This window comes from Neolamprologus multifasciatus, chromosome 7 (genome assembly GCF_963576455.1).
Source record: "Neolamprologus multifasciatus chromosome 7, fNeoMul1.2, whole genome shotgun sequence".
Lineage (NCBI taxonomy): Eukaryota > Metazoa > Chordata > Actinopteri > Cichliformes > Cichlidae > Neolamprologus > Neolamprologus multifasciatus.
In genome coordinates this window covers 29,065,206-29,084,688 of record NC_140445.1, presented here as the reverse complement: position 1 = coordinate 29,084,688, position 19,483 = coordinate 29,065,206, and the positions used below count along the sequence as shown (strand labels likewise).

General features: G+C 40.4%; 2 protein-coding genes across 4 annotated transcripts in view; one reads left to right on the top strand and one right to left on the bottom strand.

The window, feature by feature from the left end:
* Positions 1-9,583, bottom strand: part of LOC146514504 (5-hydroxytryptamine receptor 4) — a 59,666-nt gene extending 50,083 nt beyond the window's left edge. Inside the window, exon 1 of one of the 2 annotated variants that reach the window (XR_014874949.1) lies at positions 9,415-9,583. The gene's annotated coding sequence lies outside the window, so the exon portion shown is untranslated. The remainder of the gene's footprint in view (positions 1-9,414) is intronic. The other variant, XM_085165472.1, reaches the window with a different exon arrangement.
* Positions 9,584-11,478: 1,895 nt separating this feature from the next.
* Positions 11,479-19,483, top strand: part of LOC146514502 (uncharacterized) — a 56,668-nt gene continuing 48,663 nt past the window's right edge. Inside the window, exons 1-8 of one of the 2 annotated variants that reach the window (XM_085165475.1) lie at positions 11,479-11,996; positions 12,696-12,773; positions 12,913-12,997; positions 13,281-13,316; positions 15,158-15,297; positions 15,631-15,754; positions 16,101-16,245; positions 17,158-17,268. In XM_085165475.1, the coding sequence (XP_085021601.1) occupies positions 11,807-11,996; positions 12,696-12,773; positions 12,913-12,997; positions 13,281-13,316; positions 15,158-15,297; positions 15,631-15,754; positions 16,101-16,245; positions 17,158-17,268 (909 nt within the window). In that variant the 5' untranslated portion in view covers positions 11,479-11,806. The remainder of the gene's footprint in view (positions 11,997-12,695; positions 12,774-12,912; positions 12,998-13,280; positions 13,317-15,157; positions 15,298-15,630; positions 15,755-16,100; positions 16,246-17,157; positions 17,269-19,483) is intronic. The other variant, XM_085165474.1, reaches the window with a different exon arrangement.

Genomic DNA, 19,483 nt, shown 5'->3' with positions numbered 1-19,483 from the left:
CAAACCACCAACCTGCTCTACCTCCTGAGCTACATACAGCCACTCCAATACTCGACGTCCAAAAAGCTGTTTGACTCTGATTGGTGTGCAAGTACCTTGTAATCAAAAGCTGGTCACCTTAGTTACTTGCAATCAGTCTACAACAGCAAAGAAATCCAAGACAATTTTTTCTCCAGAACGACTGGCTCTTAATAGACTGTTGAATTGTCAGATTTTCAGTGACCAGTCACAACACTGGCATCTTTGGAACTATCAAGAGCCACAATTTTCCTTTTGTTAGAGAGCTATAAACTAAATGGACCACCTGATTTTTAAACTATAACTTACCATGCTATACAGCACTAGTATACAGTACCCAGTTCTTCAGAAATTCAGAAAGAAACAAAAATCTGTATAATATTTCACTTTTACACAAACAGATCAATTACTTTTGCTGTATTAGTCACCTAAAGCAACTGACACTAGTCAAACAAGAAAAAGACGGACACATTCCAGACTGGTTGGATCTAGTCTAGTCAGAATCAACATCTCAAACTAGGCTACAGTGTTAGGTAGCAATTTAGAGACGACTGCAGTAAATCAAATCCAACGCATACTCCACTCACAAGCTTCTTTCTCTGTTAACAAAAGCTCTAAAGATGTAGCACTGATGTCAGAACAGGACAGTTGGTCTGGTATTTTTATAACTAGCTGACATCTACAAACAATTCGCTTTTTGCTTTTTTTTATTTAACATCGCACTTAGCAGCCAAAAATAAGAAAAAATAAATTGTTAGAATATCAACTACAGCTGAAAACAGATGAACTCCACTGATAACTATAATTACATGTTTCACAAAAACTAAGCTCTCAGTCAACTTCCAGTTCTCAATTGATTTACATTAATTTGAGAGCACATAGTTCCTCTCTTTGATTTTAGAGGTATACTATAAAGAATAAAAACTCTTTGATCATCTGTGGAGCACAATTACAACACTCAAATTAACATCTATACGCGATTCTGATATTCTAGTAATATTCTAATATTCAAAACCTGTCCTCACAGCGATCCCCTAAATCACACACTAGTGTGCTACATGCATGACTGGAACAAGCTGCAAGTCTAAGCACATGGAGTGTGTATTGTGGATAAAGCTATGTGGGTAATGGGTTGTGAGCGAGTAATCGAGTGTGCTCGTCACAATCAGCATGCAAGCTCAGAAATGAAAAGGGGAAGAATGGACAATGAGTAAATAATACAGTACAATGTGCAGCATATAAGCATGCATGCACAGAGGCTGTGTGGAAAAGGCAGGCAGGCTGTGGAAATCAAACATCAACCAAGTGCCATCACCTACTTTGGACCTCCCCGTGGATTTAGTTCGTTTTTCTCAGAGCGCTAGTGTCGACTTCACACTTACAAGACACTCAAGGAAACTATTATGCAATAAAAGGAATAACAATACCAAGAAAATAATCTTCTTATTAAAAAATTAGACCAAATTAAAATTAGAAGTGATAAAGGAAACAACTATTTAAAAGTCATGCTGAATGACATTAATTCAAGCATGTTTAATATTTCACTTTGCTTTGCATGGCCTTCTTTTTAACAAAGGTCCATTTATTGAAGCTGAACTCCTATCTGATGGTCCATTTGAAGTTCTTCTTTCACGAAATTTTACTGCAATAATATTTAACTGAAAAACCGATACCATCTACTGTATATATCACCAAGAATAGAAGCATGTGACAAGCTGCTTCCGAGTAACTTTGCATCTCTCTACAGAATAAAAAGTCTCATTCAATTTTTCTTGGAAACACACACACAGTTCCAATACACAATGATAACTTTTGCCCTGTCTCCCTGATGTGCAATAGTACCAAGTGCAATTTTCCCAATATAACAAAGTATTTTATTCTATTTGTATCTATTGTATATAATATTTTATTCTATTTTGTATAGTATGTTATTCTATCTTATCTTATCTTATCTTATTCTAATCTATTGTATTTTTTTTTTCCTAATTTTCACTGCTCTTAACTTTGTGCCGTGACCAAAGAATTTAGCACGGGTGGGACTAATAAAGGTTTATCTTATCTCTTATCTTAAAAGAAAAAAATACATTTTTCCAGTAATGAAACTCTACCCTGTTTTGTAGTCACAGGATTCTTTTACTGGGCATTTTAATCACAAATCTGACATTTAATTCTTGTTGCACCAAACACGAGGCTCACGCTCAGGTTTCACTTCTGCACAGCAGATTATTATCGGCTTTAGAAGCTCCCTCACCTAGATTAGTATCTGATAACAGTCAAATTTGGAAATGATGACCATGTTCGGTTGTCACTGGAGCGTGACAAGCGAACATCAGTGACCAGGGATGTAGCTCAGTCGTTTACTTAGTGCAGGCTACTTTCAGGCAATCTTCAGAACACTAATCAGCTGTCAGCAGTGTCATTCACACGCATGTCTAATAAGCAGTGTTGGGACTAACGCGTTATTAAGTAACGCGTTACAGTAACTACGTTATTATTGTGGTAACGAGCACAGTAACTAGTTATTATGCCAAAACCAGGAAAGCGTTACTCGTAACTGGGATTTAGATAGGCTCGTTATTCGTTACTTCGTGTGGTGGCTTCCGCGGAGCTTCCACAGATTCAATAACATTAGCAAGTGGTGGAAGCCAGCAGGCGGATGAAGGAAAAGGGAGGCAGGAGGAGAGACCCGAAGCGGCCGCCGGTCCGAGTATCAGGTGAACTGAACTTCAGGTAAGAAGTTATGACCTGCAGTCTATCTGAGTCAGATATAAACCAAGTTTAGGTGGAGTTTATTTTCGTTGTTCTGACTTTTTCGTACAGTGTACTAGCTAGCATGAGGAGTTTCTATACAGCTGGGTGGGTGCTATGTTACTGATGTTGAACTTTATTTTGTTCATATGGTTAATTATTAGAGTTGCCAACCATCCTGTAAAAAACAGAATGGTCTCGTATTGAGAGAAAATATTTTGCATTTCGTATTGAGGTGAAAAGGAACATCTTGTCCCGGACTTCAGCTCCAATGAAAAAGACACAAAGCTGGAGTTATTCTGTGTTTACGCTGCAGCTGCCTCTTCTCTCATTCTCTCCCCCTCCCTCTCCCGTTTCTACTTCAATCATGAAAGTGATCAGTGATCAGCTGATCGGCTTTTCTCTCTTGTTTATTTATTGCCCACTTTGCGCCAGAAACAGGAAACCAGCAGCACGTTTAAGCTTGATCAGCTGATGTTAGAATTTATTTAATATTACTTTCTAGTATCAGCTGATGTTTGTTGGAGCCACAGCTGTAAACCTGCTGGTCATGATATCAGTTTGGTTATCTGATGAGAGGGAAACATGAAGATGAAACCAGGAGATGTCCTTACTGAATCATCAGAGCTGAACAGGTGATGGAGAAACAGGTTTACCTTTTAGGTGACATGGATGAGTTGAAAGGAAGTTATGAACTGTTTCTGAGAGACAAATAACACCAGGATCCTTTTCTAAGTAGCTGACAGCTGGTAACTGTGCAGGGGCGGGTCTAGCAAAGTTTTGTCAGGGGCCCAGGTAGGGCATTAACAAGGAGAGGGGGGCACAAGGAAATACTTTTCTTTCTTATTCTCATTTAAAATGTCTAGCTTTTAACAAATAATTATCTGAGTCTTACAACAAACAATTGATAGATTGATACATATATACCATCAGAACAGTGTACATCACTGTCACAACAGTGTTTGTTTTCATTCAAAGTCTTTATGATTTTTCCTATAATGGTGGGCCGGTCTCTAGTCAAATTCCCCGGGACAATTTTTTTTTTGTCCCAGTCCAGCCCTGTATGCAGTTCATCTGCAGTCTGGTGTTACCTACATCTTCCTATTCAGAAGGCAGAATTTACAATCGAAAGCACCACGACTGCAGTTTTCATGTTGGATGTAAAAAGCAGGCTAGAATCGGTCAACGACGGTCCAGGCGTGGGATTTCTCTCGTGGAAATATGCACATTATTTTTCACCTTTCTATTGGTAGGTGGCACAGTGCACTTGTGGCAATAAGCAAGCTAGAAGACTGGCAAAGTTATGGACGCAACACATTAACAAGAGAATTCTGAGTAAAACCAAAGTTACTTTCCCTAGTAACTAGTTACTCTGAAAGTAACGAGTAACTTGAAGTAACTGAGTTACTTTTGACAGAAGCAACTAGTAATGTAACTAAGTTACTAATTTAAAGTAACTTACCCAACACTGCTAATAGGTCACCATTATTTATTGATTTATCACCATATATAACATGTTAAGTAATCAATGCTGATGCTAGTTCAAGTGTAGCCAGTGGAAGCTGTTTCTCAACCCAGACAACAATAAGCAAAATCAAATGACTTGTGTTTACTGGCTGTAAAAATGTAAAAGCATTTCCAGTTTTTATTAGCAGTACACCAAAACAAAGAACTTACAGTATATCTGTGTTGACAGTAGTCTGTTTACTATAGCACATATTACGATAAGCTATCTTTGTCAATAAACTGAGATGCGAAAGACGGATATGGGTGAGGTAACACTGATAATGAATGAGTCCTGGTCCATGCTGGGAATCAGGCTAATGAGTTGGCATTTGTACAGATGGCCTAAATTTAGCCTGAAGGCGGTGGCTTTTTTCTACATGTCTGTAGAGAGTGGCTAATAAGGACAGTAGAGCAGGTGATGGGAGAGCCAGGAAACTAACTATTTCTGGGACCTTTCTGGGACCTTAAAATATTAAAATCTTGTTTGACTGGAAGGTCACTCTAGTTCACTCACTGTCTCCAAACACTATCCTGTTTCATCTGCCGATTCACCTTAAGACACCCATACCTGTAATCTGGTCAAGGCTTTCAGTCTGCTGGCTGCTGTCCAGCACTGGATTTGCACCTCCCTTAGGAGTGTGAGTTTTCTTCTAATATAAAAAAATAGAATTTTTTTTTACCTTGATTTATAATTTTGGTACCATATGTTATCTAATAATAGTAAATTAAAATTAATGCTTTGATTTCTAAAATTTACTTTATGTTCCTATACCAGATGCTACCAAAGGATACAGGATTGGGGGTATTTAGTCTTAAAAACAGACAATGATTCTCTAGTGGTCCTTATTTTTGAAGCCACGTCAAGTTGATTTATTACGAGAGAGTGGAATTAAACAATGGCTGATGCATCCTGTGTGCAAACAATGTACACCCAGATGAAAAAGAAAGTTCCTCACAGGACTTTATGTAGTCCTGTGAGAAAGTACATATACAATAACTGCTTCCATAAGAATTAAGAGGGTGGAAAGCAGCATGGTACTGATCATCAAATCCACTTGATTAACTGATCATCGACAAATGTGAGCACCTGCATCAAAACAAAAACTTTGGGAGGTTGCTGGTCTGGAGCATTCAGGTGTGTGTTAAAACAATGCGCAGTCTTCCCAGAAGTTGATGTCCGGCAAATTCACCCCAAGTTCAGACTGTGCAACGCTCACAGAAACTAGATCAATTCAAGAGCTACATCTCAAAATCTACAATCAGTTAGCATGTCAGCAGTACAACAGTAAACGGTAACATTAGAAAAAGACTAAATGCAGCTGGGACTAAATGCAGCTCCAGCCTCCACATAAATTGGATAAGGCAAGACCAAAGTGTAGATATCTTGCCACAGTAGATGTCACCGCATCATATCTGATGAAAAACAAGCACACTACATTATCATAAATACCTTAAATAAATAAATACCTGGGAATGCACGTTTGTGTCCGCGTGCGCCTGTTTGTCTGTGTCTATATGTCAGGTTGGGTCTTAGACTCAACTTCTCTGGGTACATCTCAGGCCCTCCAAAGTACGGAGGCCTATCTCCCCTCACCACACCCCCTGCCGGTGGCTGATGCCCTCAGACGTTGGTGTGTTGGTGGTCCTTGTTGACTGGGGCTGGGCGCTCATGTATGTACCGGCTCACTCCTGGTGGCCGATTGGCGGGGCCTGGCGCCTGTGGCCCGGCTGGGCCCCTTCCGGGGGATGGGATGCCCTCAGGCCTCTGGGCCTGAAGCTCGGTCCTCTCTGACACAGCTGGCTGCCGGCAGAGCCCGCGGGCACGCCACTGCAACCCCCTCTGGCCTCTGCTCCGTAGCTGCTGGGTGACCTCTCGTTTGGGGCTCTACTCAGCTCTTCCCAGGAGGGTGGCACGGTTCCCCCCCTTTTGGTGGTCCTCCTCGGGTCCTTGTACTCTGGGGCCTCTGGATATCTGGGGCCTGGATCTCCTCCATACCTGCTTCATACCCTGGGGGATGGGGCTATGGCTCCCCACACTCCCTAGCAGATCGTTACATGGAGAAACCTTTGGAATACAAGCATGGTGATCCACACAGGTGTGCACACAGGTGTACACACGGGTGTTCACAGACGCGGACTACACCTTTCTTGGCTGCTGCCTCAAAGCACATTGTGCACTGTCTATCTTGCGTGCTGCACAATATCGTTTAATATTTAGTATCTACTGTTATCTACTGCTAGCTAGTTTATTGTGATGGTGCTGTTTTTATTATGTTGCTCTTGTTTGTTTGTTTTCTCTTCTGTTTTTTTTCCCCAAACAGGTGATCCAGGCGTTTGGTTTGTTTTTCTTTCTTTCTTCCCCCCTTTCTCACCGTCTCTTCTCCCCTCTGGTTTTCTTTCTCTCCCTCTCTTTCTTTCTCCACATAACTTAGATAAGGCAAGACCAAAGTGTAGATATCTTGCCACAGTAGATGTCACCGCATCATATCTGATGCACACTACATTATCATAAATACCTTATACCAACTGTCAACTTTGGAAAAGTTCTCAAAGAAGTTCTTTGATCGACCTTCAGAGCCCTACTTGCACTCACTGAGATGCTAGTTCAAGTACAGTCAGTGGAAGCTGTTTTTCCAACCCCACACAACAATGAACAAAGTCAGTTGACATTTGATTTGGGCTTGTTTAGCAGCCACGGGATCTGAGCATCTTGCAGTCACTGCAGTCGACCATGTCGACATTCTAGAGTTGGCTGGGTTGGCTGAAACCAAGTCATGCAACAGGGCAATGATCCCAAGCACAACAGCAACTCTATAGCAGAAAGGCTGGAAAATGGGAGAATCATGGTGTTGCAATGGCCCCCACAATGTAAGAGACTGAAGTCACACAGAAAACTATTACAAAACTATACTCAGGGTGGTTCTACAGTACAATCTACTGGATCTTGGCATTTTACAATAAATAAAGGCATGACAATAAACCACGTCAGTGTTTGCCACCTTGATATGAATATCAGTTCCCAGTGTGGACTCAGTAAAGATGTATCTGACACCCCTACTTTCAGGCAGTGTGGAGCATTATGACTCTTTATACTGACCCACATTATCAAACACATCCCCTCACTCAAATCGGGAAATACCTCAAGTGAGTTCATCAAACAAAACCCCGCTTGGCAAATCCAGTGCAACATTGAAAACAACCTGCTGCCCTCATAAAAAGTCACAAAGTGATTTACTAAACTGCATTCAGCATACTCCGCTGACAAAGACTTTCCCACAATAAAAGGCACATAAACATGATTAAACACCCTTACAAAACTTTTATAGTAGCAGTAGCTGTTGGTTAGGTTGTACGTAGTTAATCAAAAGAATTTTGTGCAGAAAGCTTCTCCAACCCTGTCACCAAGCAAGAAATTTGATTCACTCAGTGTCAGCATTTTTAAAACTCTTCCTTTCAACATTTTTACACAACCTGCCCACTAGGTTATGTTATGGTTATGACTATTGCTGATCACACATCTGTGAAAGTAGGCAGGCTCTGGTCTTTATGAAAGTTAGACCTGCCTCCACCACCCAGACCTTCCTACCACCTCATACCACATCAGATCTATTTTCTGTAGATACTGGGCTGAATGTTTGTCATTTACATAAGCACATAATCTACTTTTGTTTTAAATTACTGCCTGGGAGGCTTTTAGAAAGTCAGCTTTTCATGTCTTTAAAAAAAATCCTGTCCTTAATTCTCTTGTTAACAAAGGCACACAGACACACATTTGGTGTAACCAGCGCAGTGTATCAGAACACTCATTTTACTGTAGAGCGCTATTACATTGTTTACAGTCAATTAAAAGCTTAATCAAGTGAAGAGCAGCCTCCAGCAGCTGCTTGGCATGCTGAAGTGCATTCAGTAGATGGTGTGTGTATTTGAGTCCAGCCTCAAGTAGATCTATATGCGTGCATGGCTCATGTTGTTATATAGCAGCAAAGGAGAAATTAGTGCATCACCTCTGTGATGAAATGTCACTAATTAACTCCCTGTTCCTTAGTAACTGAACAACATTTGACCTTTTCATGTGTCCCAACACAGGCACTGAAGCTTCAATGTCCCCTCATTAAGCACATCGAGTGCATGTTTACTCATCCATACACTAAAGCTGACGCACCTCTAAGTCAAATAATAGATGTTAGGTCATAAAACATGCGATCGGCGGTGACCAAGAAGAAGTTCCCCTGCATGAACTTACAGCAAAATGAAGAAGAAGAAGGGTGGCATACTAAATGTTAGAAACTAATTCACAAGAAAATAGTATGCAGCAAGTTGAGAAAACAAATAGATTCTTTGAGCATGTGCATGGGTAAAGAATTAAGATGGGAAAACATAGCTGTGGCCTCATCTTTTTTTTTTTGCTCACAAGCAGGTGATAAGCTGCAAAAAAATTATAATTCATGACACTGCATGGTGATCAGGCATGAATCAAGGAGTGACAGACAGGCTACTGAAATCATAAATGCATCTTCTTTCATGATGGAGACTGGATTGGTTACTTTGTCATTCACATAGTCTATTCCCACAATGTGCCAATCACTCAGCTTGACAGTACGGATAAGAAAATACAAGTTGATGAGGTAAGTCTCTCCTTTGGGTGCATGAGTGGAAAAATACGAGAAAAAAAGCAGCTGAAGGTATACAGATGATGAATACATGTTAAAAAAACAAAACAACAAACAAAAACAAACAGCTGTGGAGGCACAAGTTGTTCATTCTTTTTGGCTAACAAATGTGTGGGAAAATTATAATTGATGATAAGCAGTGGTATTCACACAAGAGTCAAGTACTTATAGAGAGGCTTAGATTCAAATTAAAATCAATTTTAAGGCTGGAGACAGGATTAGGCTACTTGGCTGGTCAAGCAATCCTGCAAGATGTCAGTCGGTGTGATAACGGTGATAAGAAACTCCAAAACAAGAACATCAAAATAACAAAAAAAAAGTTTACATTTGCGTTGTTCTCTTTGTTATTATTATTGATTTATTCATGTTTGCTTGCTCTCGACAGTAGGTGTGTGTGAAGTTGCAGTGAGCACACGGTATCCCTCTTTCTCTTTGCCAAACTTTAAAAAAAATGTTCATGTGAGGCTCTTACCTGTGTCGGGCTCCACGCCTCCCTTGCGCACAGTCAAATATTCACCCTCTGCGCGTGTATTCCCCTTATATTCCTACTGACATGACAGAAGTGTGAAAGCTGCCGCGAGCCCGGCGAGTCCGATATGCACGGGCTGCAGACAAGTGACCGTCCCACCAAGAGAGAGAGAGAGAGAGAGAGAGAGAGAGAGAGAGGCGGGGTGATCGTTGCCGCCATCGTGTGGCAAAGGGGGAAACTGCATGCTATAGTACAGCTGCGGGTGACCAACTGGCCAACTTCATGTGAGAGTGGACATCATATTTTACCTCTCTATCCCACATAATTAGAACTTCACATTTGCAGTGGTCAAAAGCCTTCACTGTAGGTGCTTCTAAAGTCAGGCTTTTTACGCAGCTGATGTGACGAAAGAAGGTTAACCTGTTTTCACACCCGACGGGAAAGGGCGTTTCTAAGATTTTTTTTTTGACCGGGTGGCACGGGGCGGGGAGGGGGGCAAGAACGAGAATATTTAATCAAAACAAAATCAGAAGTGGAAAAAAAAAAACAGTAGTGCAGCAAATATACGAAACATACTTGGATATATGTTTTTCAAAGTGGATGACAATATGCAGTAAAGTTTACAGTCTTGTGCAGCTCAGTGTTTGATGAAAATATTTCATCAAACACCTCAGCACTGAGTTTTACCTACAGTTTTTCAGATTCAAATGGAAAAAGTGATTCTGTGTTGTGTCTGGGTTAGGGTTATATATCACATTTTTGTCACTTGATTTTTGGTGCATCATTGCATCCTGGTACCTTACATTTCCCTTTACCCTCTCTCACACCCACAAACTTGCACACGTCATCATTTACATACACACTATTGCACACGCACGACCATTAACTGATCCCTGGTCTCCTTACTGTTCCTTTCTGTGGATCTTGCTCACCGTTTCTCTCATCAAGTTCACTGAATGAACTTGAATGACCCTAACTGTCCCATTATATTTTTTCATCCCATAAAAAGTTCTTGTGCCCATGTTAGTCAGTGGTTTGCCTGCTTATATATCCCACTACTCCGCACTCTCAAAGTGTGAACACAAAGGTTCTCCCTGGCTGTGTCCCATTTCAGGGTCTGCACGCTTGAAGTACGCATTTTAAGTGCGGTTACGTCACCGCCACGCGACGACGGCTGTCCCAATTCGAAGTGTACTTCAAATGCACACTACAAATGCGCTGTCGATTTCCCCAAATATCAAGCGTGGTCCGGTGCACGCTTCGTGGTCCCATATATCCCACAATTCATAGCGCGGCGGTAGGTGTGGATAATTTTGCTGCAAGAAGGGAGCGGCTGTCAAAAGTAAGTACTGAATATGACGTCACTTATTCATGTGCGAATGTTTAATAACGAAGAACATTAAAACATTGCTGTTGGCCACATGCCGGCAAAGTTGTGTGACATTAGTGATGTTTGTACTTTCAGCGTTAACTTGGTTTTAAAGCCTCTACTTCTAAATATATATATAGTCGACCTTAATCTTACAGAGAATCTGATGATTTTATGGATAATTAAAGTCAGTCATAGATAGATAGATAGATAGATAATAATCTGACAATACTATAATATTGGCCATATGATATTTACATTACCATAGTGAGATGACTTTAGTCTCATGAACAACATTAACTAATTATTATTTACTAGCTAGTCTTAAATGACTGTTCAGTACAGAAATGAAGCCCTTGAATCATGTTTTACAGTCCTGTGGTCTCAGCCTCAGATACTCAACTAATCAAAGTGATGTCATGACAAAAACTGAATGACCAACAAAACATTTTTCTCCTTCATTTATGTCAAACAAAGCTGTATGTAACGTGTCTCGTGGTTAGTATCATGGTTGCTAGGCAACCTGAACAGCGCGACGAAGCATATACCGTCCCATTTCACAAGCCTCTCACTTCCGCACTTCTCGTACTTATAGTACGCACCGTACGTAGTACGCCTAGTGCGCGTACTTCAAGCGTGCAGACCCTGAAATGGGACACAGCTCCTGTGACCCTCCCTCTTCACTCTTCACCACACCTGATCCAAATTTAATGTTGACCAGTTAGCTGAACTTGGTGACTGCCCCTGTATGTAACTAATCCGTCTTTACAACGTCAATCTAAATTACGGGCAACACCTCAACGCATCACTCTCTGGTGCAGGTGGGCACTTTACGGTACCTCAGAGAAAACAGAAACAACATTAAGCTAGCAAGAGTTCGCAAGGTCGCTCGTGTGGATAGTCACAGATAAATAAGGAATTAGATCGGACCTGGACCTAGTTTTAAAAAGTTGAGAGTTCCTGGTGTTCTGACAGTGCCATTTACAAGCCAAACAGAAGATAAACGTCGTTGCACTCAGATTCTGAATGTCTAAACTACCAGGAAATGCAGGTGTATCGCTGCTCGGGGACAAGTCCCTGGAGTTCTACCGGGACCCGGTGAGCTTCTGCCAGCAGAGGATTGAAAAACACCGGAGCAGAATGTTTCTCTGCCGCCTAATGAACAGACCGACAGCCTTTATCTGCTCTGTGCAAGGGATGAGAGAGCTGCTGTGTGGTATAGTGTTTGAACACTTTCTCTTTTACGACACATAGTTAAACTTTGCTTCCACAGTCAAAGGGATATATGGAAAGAAATTTCCTCGAGTAGTCCATGGGAGAGACTCGGGATAGTATTGGGGGAAAATATTATTATTATAGAAATATAATTGTTTTTACCTTTACAAATGATTTAAATACTTGCACTTTAATAAATTACTCATATTATATTGCACACTTCAAATGAGGATAGGGCCTATTCAGTGACCAAAATATACCAAGAGAGAGAGAGAGAAAATGGATTTTTTTTAAAGTGTTAATGTTAACACACTGTATTTATTTGTGATTTAGATTTTTTTTAATACATGACTTACTGGACATTAAAGGTTTATAAATTAAATTTTAAAGCACATGCTAGCGGTAGGACTTTGTGTAAACAAATTTAGTCCCCTAAATACAAATATCTCCAACCTTAATTTAATCGTTTCTGCCTCTCACATTTAAACAGTTTAAATATCCCATGGCATGATTTATTCAACTTATGCATCGTGATGTGATGATATTTTTGTTATGCTGTAAAATAGGAATGAGATCACAGATGCACTCATGAGAAAAAGCAGAGATTTTCCATGCATGTTGTGTTTAGTACAAATGAACCAAAGTGTGACGTGGACGTTTGATTGAAGGGTATGCAGTGATGTTATGTGATGTGTTTCAGAGAAGTCCAGTTTGTTTCTTAAGGATCCAACTGACTTGATGACAAACATGTATGGTGACACCATTGTTACTACTAATGGTAAACACTCACACACATACAAGATGGCCCACACTTAAAGTACATTCAATTTGAGTATCAATTTTCCCTTTCCTACTCCACATGCTTTAAATACAAGCAAAAAACTTTGCAAACAGTGACTTGCATTGGTATATTTTAGGTGAGGAGGCATGCCTTCTCCGCCTGTCACTTACCAGCCTCTTTACAGGAAGCTGTTTGGGATCGTGGAGTGATTATATCGCAAGGTAATCATAATATTGTTACAACAGTAATTCATGTATTTGATAGCTGGGGGATGCCTCTGACTGAGGTTTGGGTTGGTGGCAGAAATAATTGCATAGATATATGTGACGCAACTGCAAACCTTTCACTGCTGCAGCAGTTGAAATGTGTCCATCTATGTCAAAGGTTTCTCTTGCGAGAGCTGAGTCCCTGTTTGTTTGAGAAACAACAGTTCTTTACAAAAAAACAGTTGTACTTTTAGTTAAGACTAAAATATGTTATGCTTGTCTGTTTGTGTCTGTGTAGTGTATGTGAGCGCTGTCTGAAGGACCTCTCTGTCAGGTAACACTTACACCAGTTATATCCACACATATTTACCTTTTTCACGGATATATTTCTATGTATTAATGTAGCTCAAATAATACAATGAGATTTACAACAAGTATTGTTTCACAGTCCGAATAACTAAAAAGTGATACTCTTTGATAAGCAAGAGTAAAGTTAGGTCCATAAGTATTTTTACTGTGTATGTAGTCCTTTATTTCAGAGGCTCAAAATTAATCAGAAAAATTACTGACAAGCAGTTTCATGACCAGGTGAGACATGTCCCCTTGTTATTTCATGTTGTTTTCATGACTAACAGAATCTCTGAAATTTTGAATTTACATTTGAGCTTTTCACTGGAAGTGTCAATAGGATGTTTAAAGAGATGTGAATCAAGTAAAGGGGGCCATCATTAGGGTTAAAAAAACAAAATCTATTAGAATGATAGCAAAAATGTTAAGATCAAAAACTTCAAGATTGTCTAAATCAACAATCTAGCACTTTATTAAAAAGGGTTGCACAGCTCAGCTACACTAAGAGATCTTAAAAAAGAACTCAGGTGTAGCATCACAGATTCTTACCTTGTTTAAGAAAAAAATCACTTAAGAAATAAGAAATCTGTAGAAGATAGGTGTATCAGTCTCATGTGTGCAATCAGTGGATGCCATCATGAATATAAATACAGAGGGTTCACCATAAGGTGCAAACCACTGGTTACACTCAGGAACAAGAAGATCAAAGTAGAGTTTGCCAGAAAACTAAAAGAGCCTGTACAGTTCTAGGGAAAAAAGTCTTTGGACAGATGCAATCCAGATTAACTTGAAGGGAAGAGGAAATTATAGAGAAGGAGAGAAACATCTCCTGATCTGAAGGAGACATCACCTGTCAACATGGTGGAGATGATGTTGTGGCACGGGCGTGAATGGCTGCCAGTGTAACCAGGTCACTCGTGTTTATTGATGATGTTTATAGAAGGAGCAGGATGAATTGTGAAGGGCACAGAGCAATGATGCAGAACTGATCAGACAGCGCTTTACAGTACAAATGGATAATTACTCAAAGCCAACTGCAAAAGCAACTCAAGAGTTTATCAAGGCCAAGTCACTGAAAGAAAAAGAAAGGAAGAAGAATCCTTGTAATAAAAAATATGTTAGTGTATCCGATTACTTTAGCCTCTGAAAATGGGAGACTGTGTGTAAAAATGTCTGCAATAACTAAACAAGTAACCGCCTTGAACCCCTTGAAGTAAAGCTGAAGGTCTGCACTTCAGTCACATCCTGATTGTTTCACTACAAACACACTGTGCTGATGTACAGATACAGTGTACACCACCCACCGCAGATGTAATTCACACAACCACAATGACAATATTTTGTCCAAACACACTCAACCTAACTTTGAAACCAAAGCTGTGAAGATGAATATCACCATGTGAAAAAAGTACAGAAGTTTTTTAAATGTAGTTGATAGGACACTAAAATATTAACATCCAATGTTTATAATATTCCTGCAGATGTTGGTTTTTATTATTTTCATACATACACATACAGCTTTATGATGTGTTTCTATCAGTATTTCTTGAAGTCACTTGCTTAAATTACAGTCTCTCCCTGAGCCTGGTTCTGCTGGAGGTTTCTTCCTGTTAAATGGGAGTTTTTCCTTCCCACTGACACCCAGGTACTTGATCATAAGGGCTCATCTGATCGTTCAGTTCTGTGTTGTATTACTGTAGGGTCCACTTTACAATATAGAGGCACCTTGAGGAAACTGTTATCGTGTTTTGGCGCTGTATAAATAAGTTGAATTTGAATAAACTCATCAATGTGTCTCCGATTGTATACTTGTGTGTGTCTGTGTAGTGGTCAGCCAGAGAGTGTATACACTGTTTTTAAGTCTCTGGGGACAGAGCTGGTGTTGGGCCTTTTTCTGAACGTACGAGCTGAGAAGCAACCTGAACTTTTCCAGGAAATCAGTCAGCTGTGCACCCAGCACTGGCATGGTAGGGCCATACAGATAAATCATACACACACACACAAAAACCCTCGTGCTAATTTTTTATTTTAATTTTTTTGCAGCCTTTTGCATTGATGTTCTTTCTGCAACTTATTTTTATTTAAATATAACACTAAGAAGTGATCAATCTTAACACCTCTGGTAATGTTAAAACATGACAATTTTTTCTTTTGTCTTTTTTTGGCAACTTCAAGTTTTGTGCAATAGACTATTGCACCATCTCCAACTTCCTCTTTCATTCTGGGACCGCACACATTCATCTTTGTGTTTCTGACTCTTTTGTTCTGCACCTTCTGCCCTCCTCCCCCTCACCCTGCAGGTCTGATCTCTGCTCCAGTAAATGTCAAGGTTCCTATGTGGTCGTCGGGTTTCTCCATTGCCCTCGATGCCAGGAACAAACTGATGGACATCATCAAAGATAAACTGGAGAATGACAAAGAGGGGTGAGACTGCACACACCTCAGTTCATCTGCCACTGCTGCTTTTACAAAAACAAGTTTTTCTCAATTAAATAGTTACATTTCTATCCTGATTGTTTGTGCATGTTTTATATCAAGACAGATATGTTTTATATGTTTTGTATTCCACTTTCTGTTCCTCTTGTGTCAGAATAATGCTACACAAATAAACTTCACTTGACTGAAGTTAAATGATGTATAAATCTCTCCTTTCAAACATGAATCAGACTCTAGTGGAGGCCTTGGGTCTATACTGATGCTCTGATTTGTATAAGTGGCCCTTGATTAAGGATCCTTCCTCTTTCTTTTCTGTCTCTGCGGCCCTCTCCAGTTTTGTTGGCTCTCTCGGTTCTTTGCCGCTGCCTGACTCAAGTTCTGCAGCCCAGCACCTCCTGTTGTTCATTTCAGCGCTGATCTCGAAAGCCCTGGCATCACTGCTCACCTCCTTCACATTGGCACTTGGTGGGAATGGACAGGTACACAAATACAGGAGAAGAGTTTACAATAAAAAGAGAGAACGTTGGTGTTACCCAACTTGTTATATCTTTTTGTAAAGGCAGTGATTATTGTTCTTTCACGTCTATTCAACAACTGCAGGAAAAGCAGCCATAAATGCGCAGGAGGAATCCACGGTAGTAAACAGGCCAGTCACAAAAGCTGTAGATAGCATTGATGCAACATTTAGCTACTTTTCCAAGGAGGTGTATGTCAGGTCAGGCATAGCATATAGTGTACGTTACAGTGTAGTGTTTCAGAAGGGTTTCTGGTTAGTGTTCCTACGGCGTAGATTTAACACTGAAGTATAAAATCCCAGTTAAGCTGATTGTCTTAGTGCCTCATAAAATACTAACAGTGATCAAAACAAGCCAGTGTTAGGGTAGAAATGGAGTCCACCAATCACACTGTGAAGAAGGACTCAAAAATGCTCAACATACTCAAAAATGCAGTTTACACAGGGCCAAAAAAACAAACCTGAAGCTAAGGTTAGCCAGCTAGCTGCGATGTTTGGTAGCCATTTGTACACATCAACATGCAGTGGTCTAAGGAGCTTGGAAAGAAAATGTTTGGACGAGAAGCTTCTTCAATTCTGAAGAGCTGAAGAAGCTTCGCGGATGAGAGGTGAAACGTCTTCAAGGAAACTTAAAGAAAATAAACGATGGACATCCACCATGCCATTACCTGATTACTTTTTTTTTAAAGACACAAAAAACGAAAGCAATCAAAGCTGTCATCCCACGCCTCTAATTTTGAGTCTTACCAGTATAACTCAAACGTCAGCATCAGCAGCACTTCAGATTCATGTAGGTTCTATATGTAAAATGTTTCAGTTTTCAGTAAAAATCTTTGTGCTCTGACATATAGCTCATTGTCTCTGTCTCCATGTTCAGGAGAAAGCCCGTCGTCAAGCAGCAGAAGACCCTGATTACCTGTGCCGGGTGCTGCTGGAGGTGCAGAGGCTATGGCCTCCTTTCATTGGTGGACGCAGAATAGCTGATCAGGTAGTTTTTATGTAAATTTCAGTGAATGAGCCAGTGCTCCTCATCTAGCACAATTATTCCGTGAGTAATGTCTTAAAAATGTAAGAGGATGAAGATTTTAATTTCGTATCCATGTCAAACACGTCTGATTTTTCCATCACTCATCTGGTCAGTTAGAAAACTTATTAAATCTTTTTGCAGAATCTATTTAGTTCTATTCAGAGGTCCAAAGTTTATGAGTGCAGAAGTGAACATCATCATGAGAATATTTAACAACTGAAAAAATACAACCCTGCAGCAGTAATAACTTAAATTGGGAACTTATTGGTTAGTCAGGTGACTTAGCCTTTAAGGTAATGACTAATCTTTGGGGCAGATTGTTTACTGTTGCGGATTGTTGCATTTTTAAAAAGCCTAGTCATTGTCAGATGACCAGTAGTTTCAGTGGATTGCATTTTGGCAAATCCTTTTCCTGTTTTTGGTCCACATGAACTCTTCACCTGCATGAAACCAAAGCCTGCTCAGATGTCACCGGTCAGCACAATTTGAACTTCAATAAAAACTTTCTGAATTCAAAGGAAATAAATCTAGCAGCATGTGAACAGGTTGCTATTGAAATACCTCCCAGCAAACCTGTGTTTTCAGATATTTTATGGTTTGTATTTGTGTTTATAATTTTAATCCTGAGGTAGAAGTAATTGTAGTAGTACTTGTAGTAAGCATTAGTTGTTTTGTCTTGTGCTGCCTTCCTCTAGATGGCGACAGCTGACTGTAGATGAAACACTTTTCTAAGAGCGTTGTCTGTGTATGCTGTCCTGCAGAAGGACTTAGTAAATAAATATTGTATATTGTATATTGTAATTCAACTTTACAGTCGTTTTGAGACTTCTTCTGTTCTCTCACAGTAGCAGTCAGTGTTAGTGAAAGTCCTCTTGAAACCTTTATTTGTGTGCTTTTACAACTACAGCTGTGAAGGTTCGCCCAACTGTGAGGTTTACCACAGGTAAACCACTCCACGTGTCAGTTATTATAATATCTTAAAGTTTGTTTAATTGTACTATTATTTTTCTTTTCCCCCTGTTAGCTGTGCATGGTCCGTTGGTTCTCATGTGATTATGTAAACTGATATTTTGTAGGCGTGTTTGCTGGGAAAAGTCTAGTAAAATGTAATCTGTACACTGATCAGACATCTGTCTGATAGTCAAAGCCCACGTCGTCTCGACTTACTACCTACTGACTGGCGTGCTGCTTTCACCCCAAGGATGGGGCATTCAACAGTGTGTCCGCCTCCTCCCTCCGTGGCAGTCTTTGAACCCTGTGACTTCAGCAAACAGGCTTATGCAACAGTCCAATCAGAGACATTGATCTCTCTCTGTGATCAATTTCCTCCTCTTCCCCTCCGGAAGGAAGCGAATGTGGGAGGGGACGGGGCCAGTGTTTTTGAGTGAGGGTAAAGTGAACTGGTGATGCTCTGAAGCGGAGTGGAAAGTTCTGTCACTCCTGTGAAACATACCAGTGCACCATTCTTGCCAGCCTCGGTGGTTTATACAGAGATATAAATAAGATAAACACAAATGCACGAGCAAGACTTACAGGACTGGGCGCTAGAATATCTACAGTGACTCGAGCAGCTGTGAGAATATTTGTATACTTAAAGATACTCCAGCTAAAGTTTGAAAAGCAGTACTTTGAAGACAACTGGCTGTTAATAATGACATATTGCCAGTGCCATAGCTGATGCCCTGCCAGAAAATGCAAGAGGCAAGTGCTGTGCCTCCTCTGAAAGGACTGATGAGATGTTTATGTGTGCAGGGAAGTGTGTAGGAGAATGAGTGGTCATTAGTATTCACAATCAGGTGGAAAAAAGTGGATCCTCCCATCAGGTGGAACTAAGATATGCAGTGGTGTTTTACAACCTGTGTGCAAGAGTGAATGAGAGAAAGGGGAGGAGGGAGAAAGAATGAAACCAGCACCAAGTGCTGAGGCATTTCTCAATGAGAAGAGGGAGAATGGAGAAGAGATTTGTAAAAGATTTTCCACTCCACCAGAGAGAGGCAGAGAGAAAAATGAGTGTGCACAGGAAAGAGAAACAGTGATCATGTTCTCCAGCAGTCCATTAGTGCGGCTGCTAATGGATGTAGTGAAAAAGGTGATTTAAAAGGGCAACAATTGGTCTTTTTGCCCCAAGGTGGCTCTTTTCACCAGGGCTTAATGGAAAACCGGGCCCGGGATATTT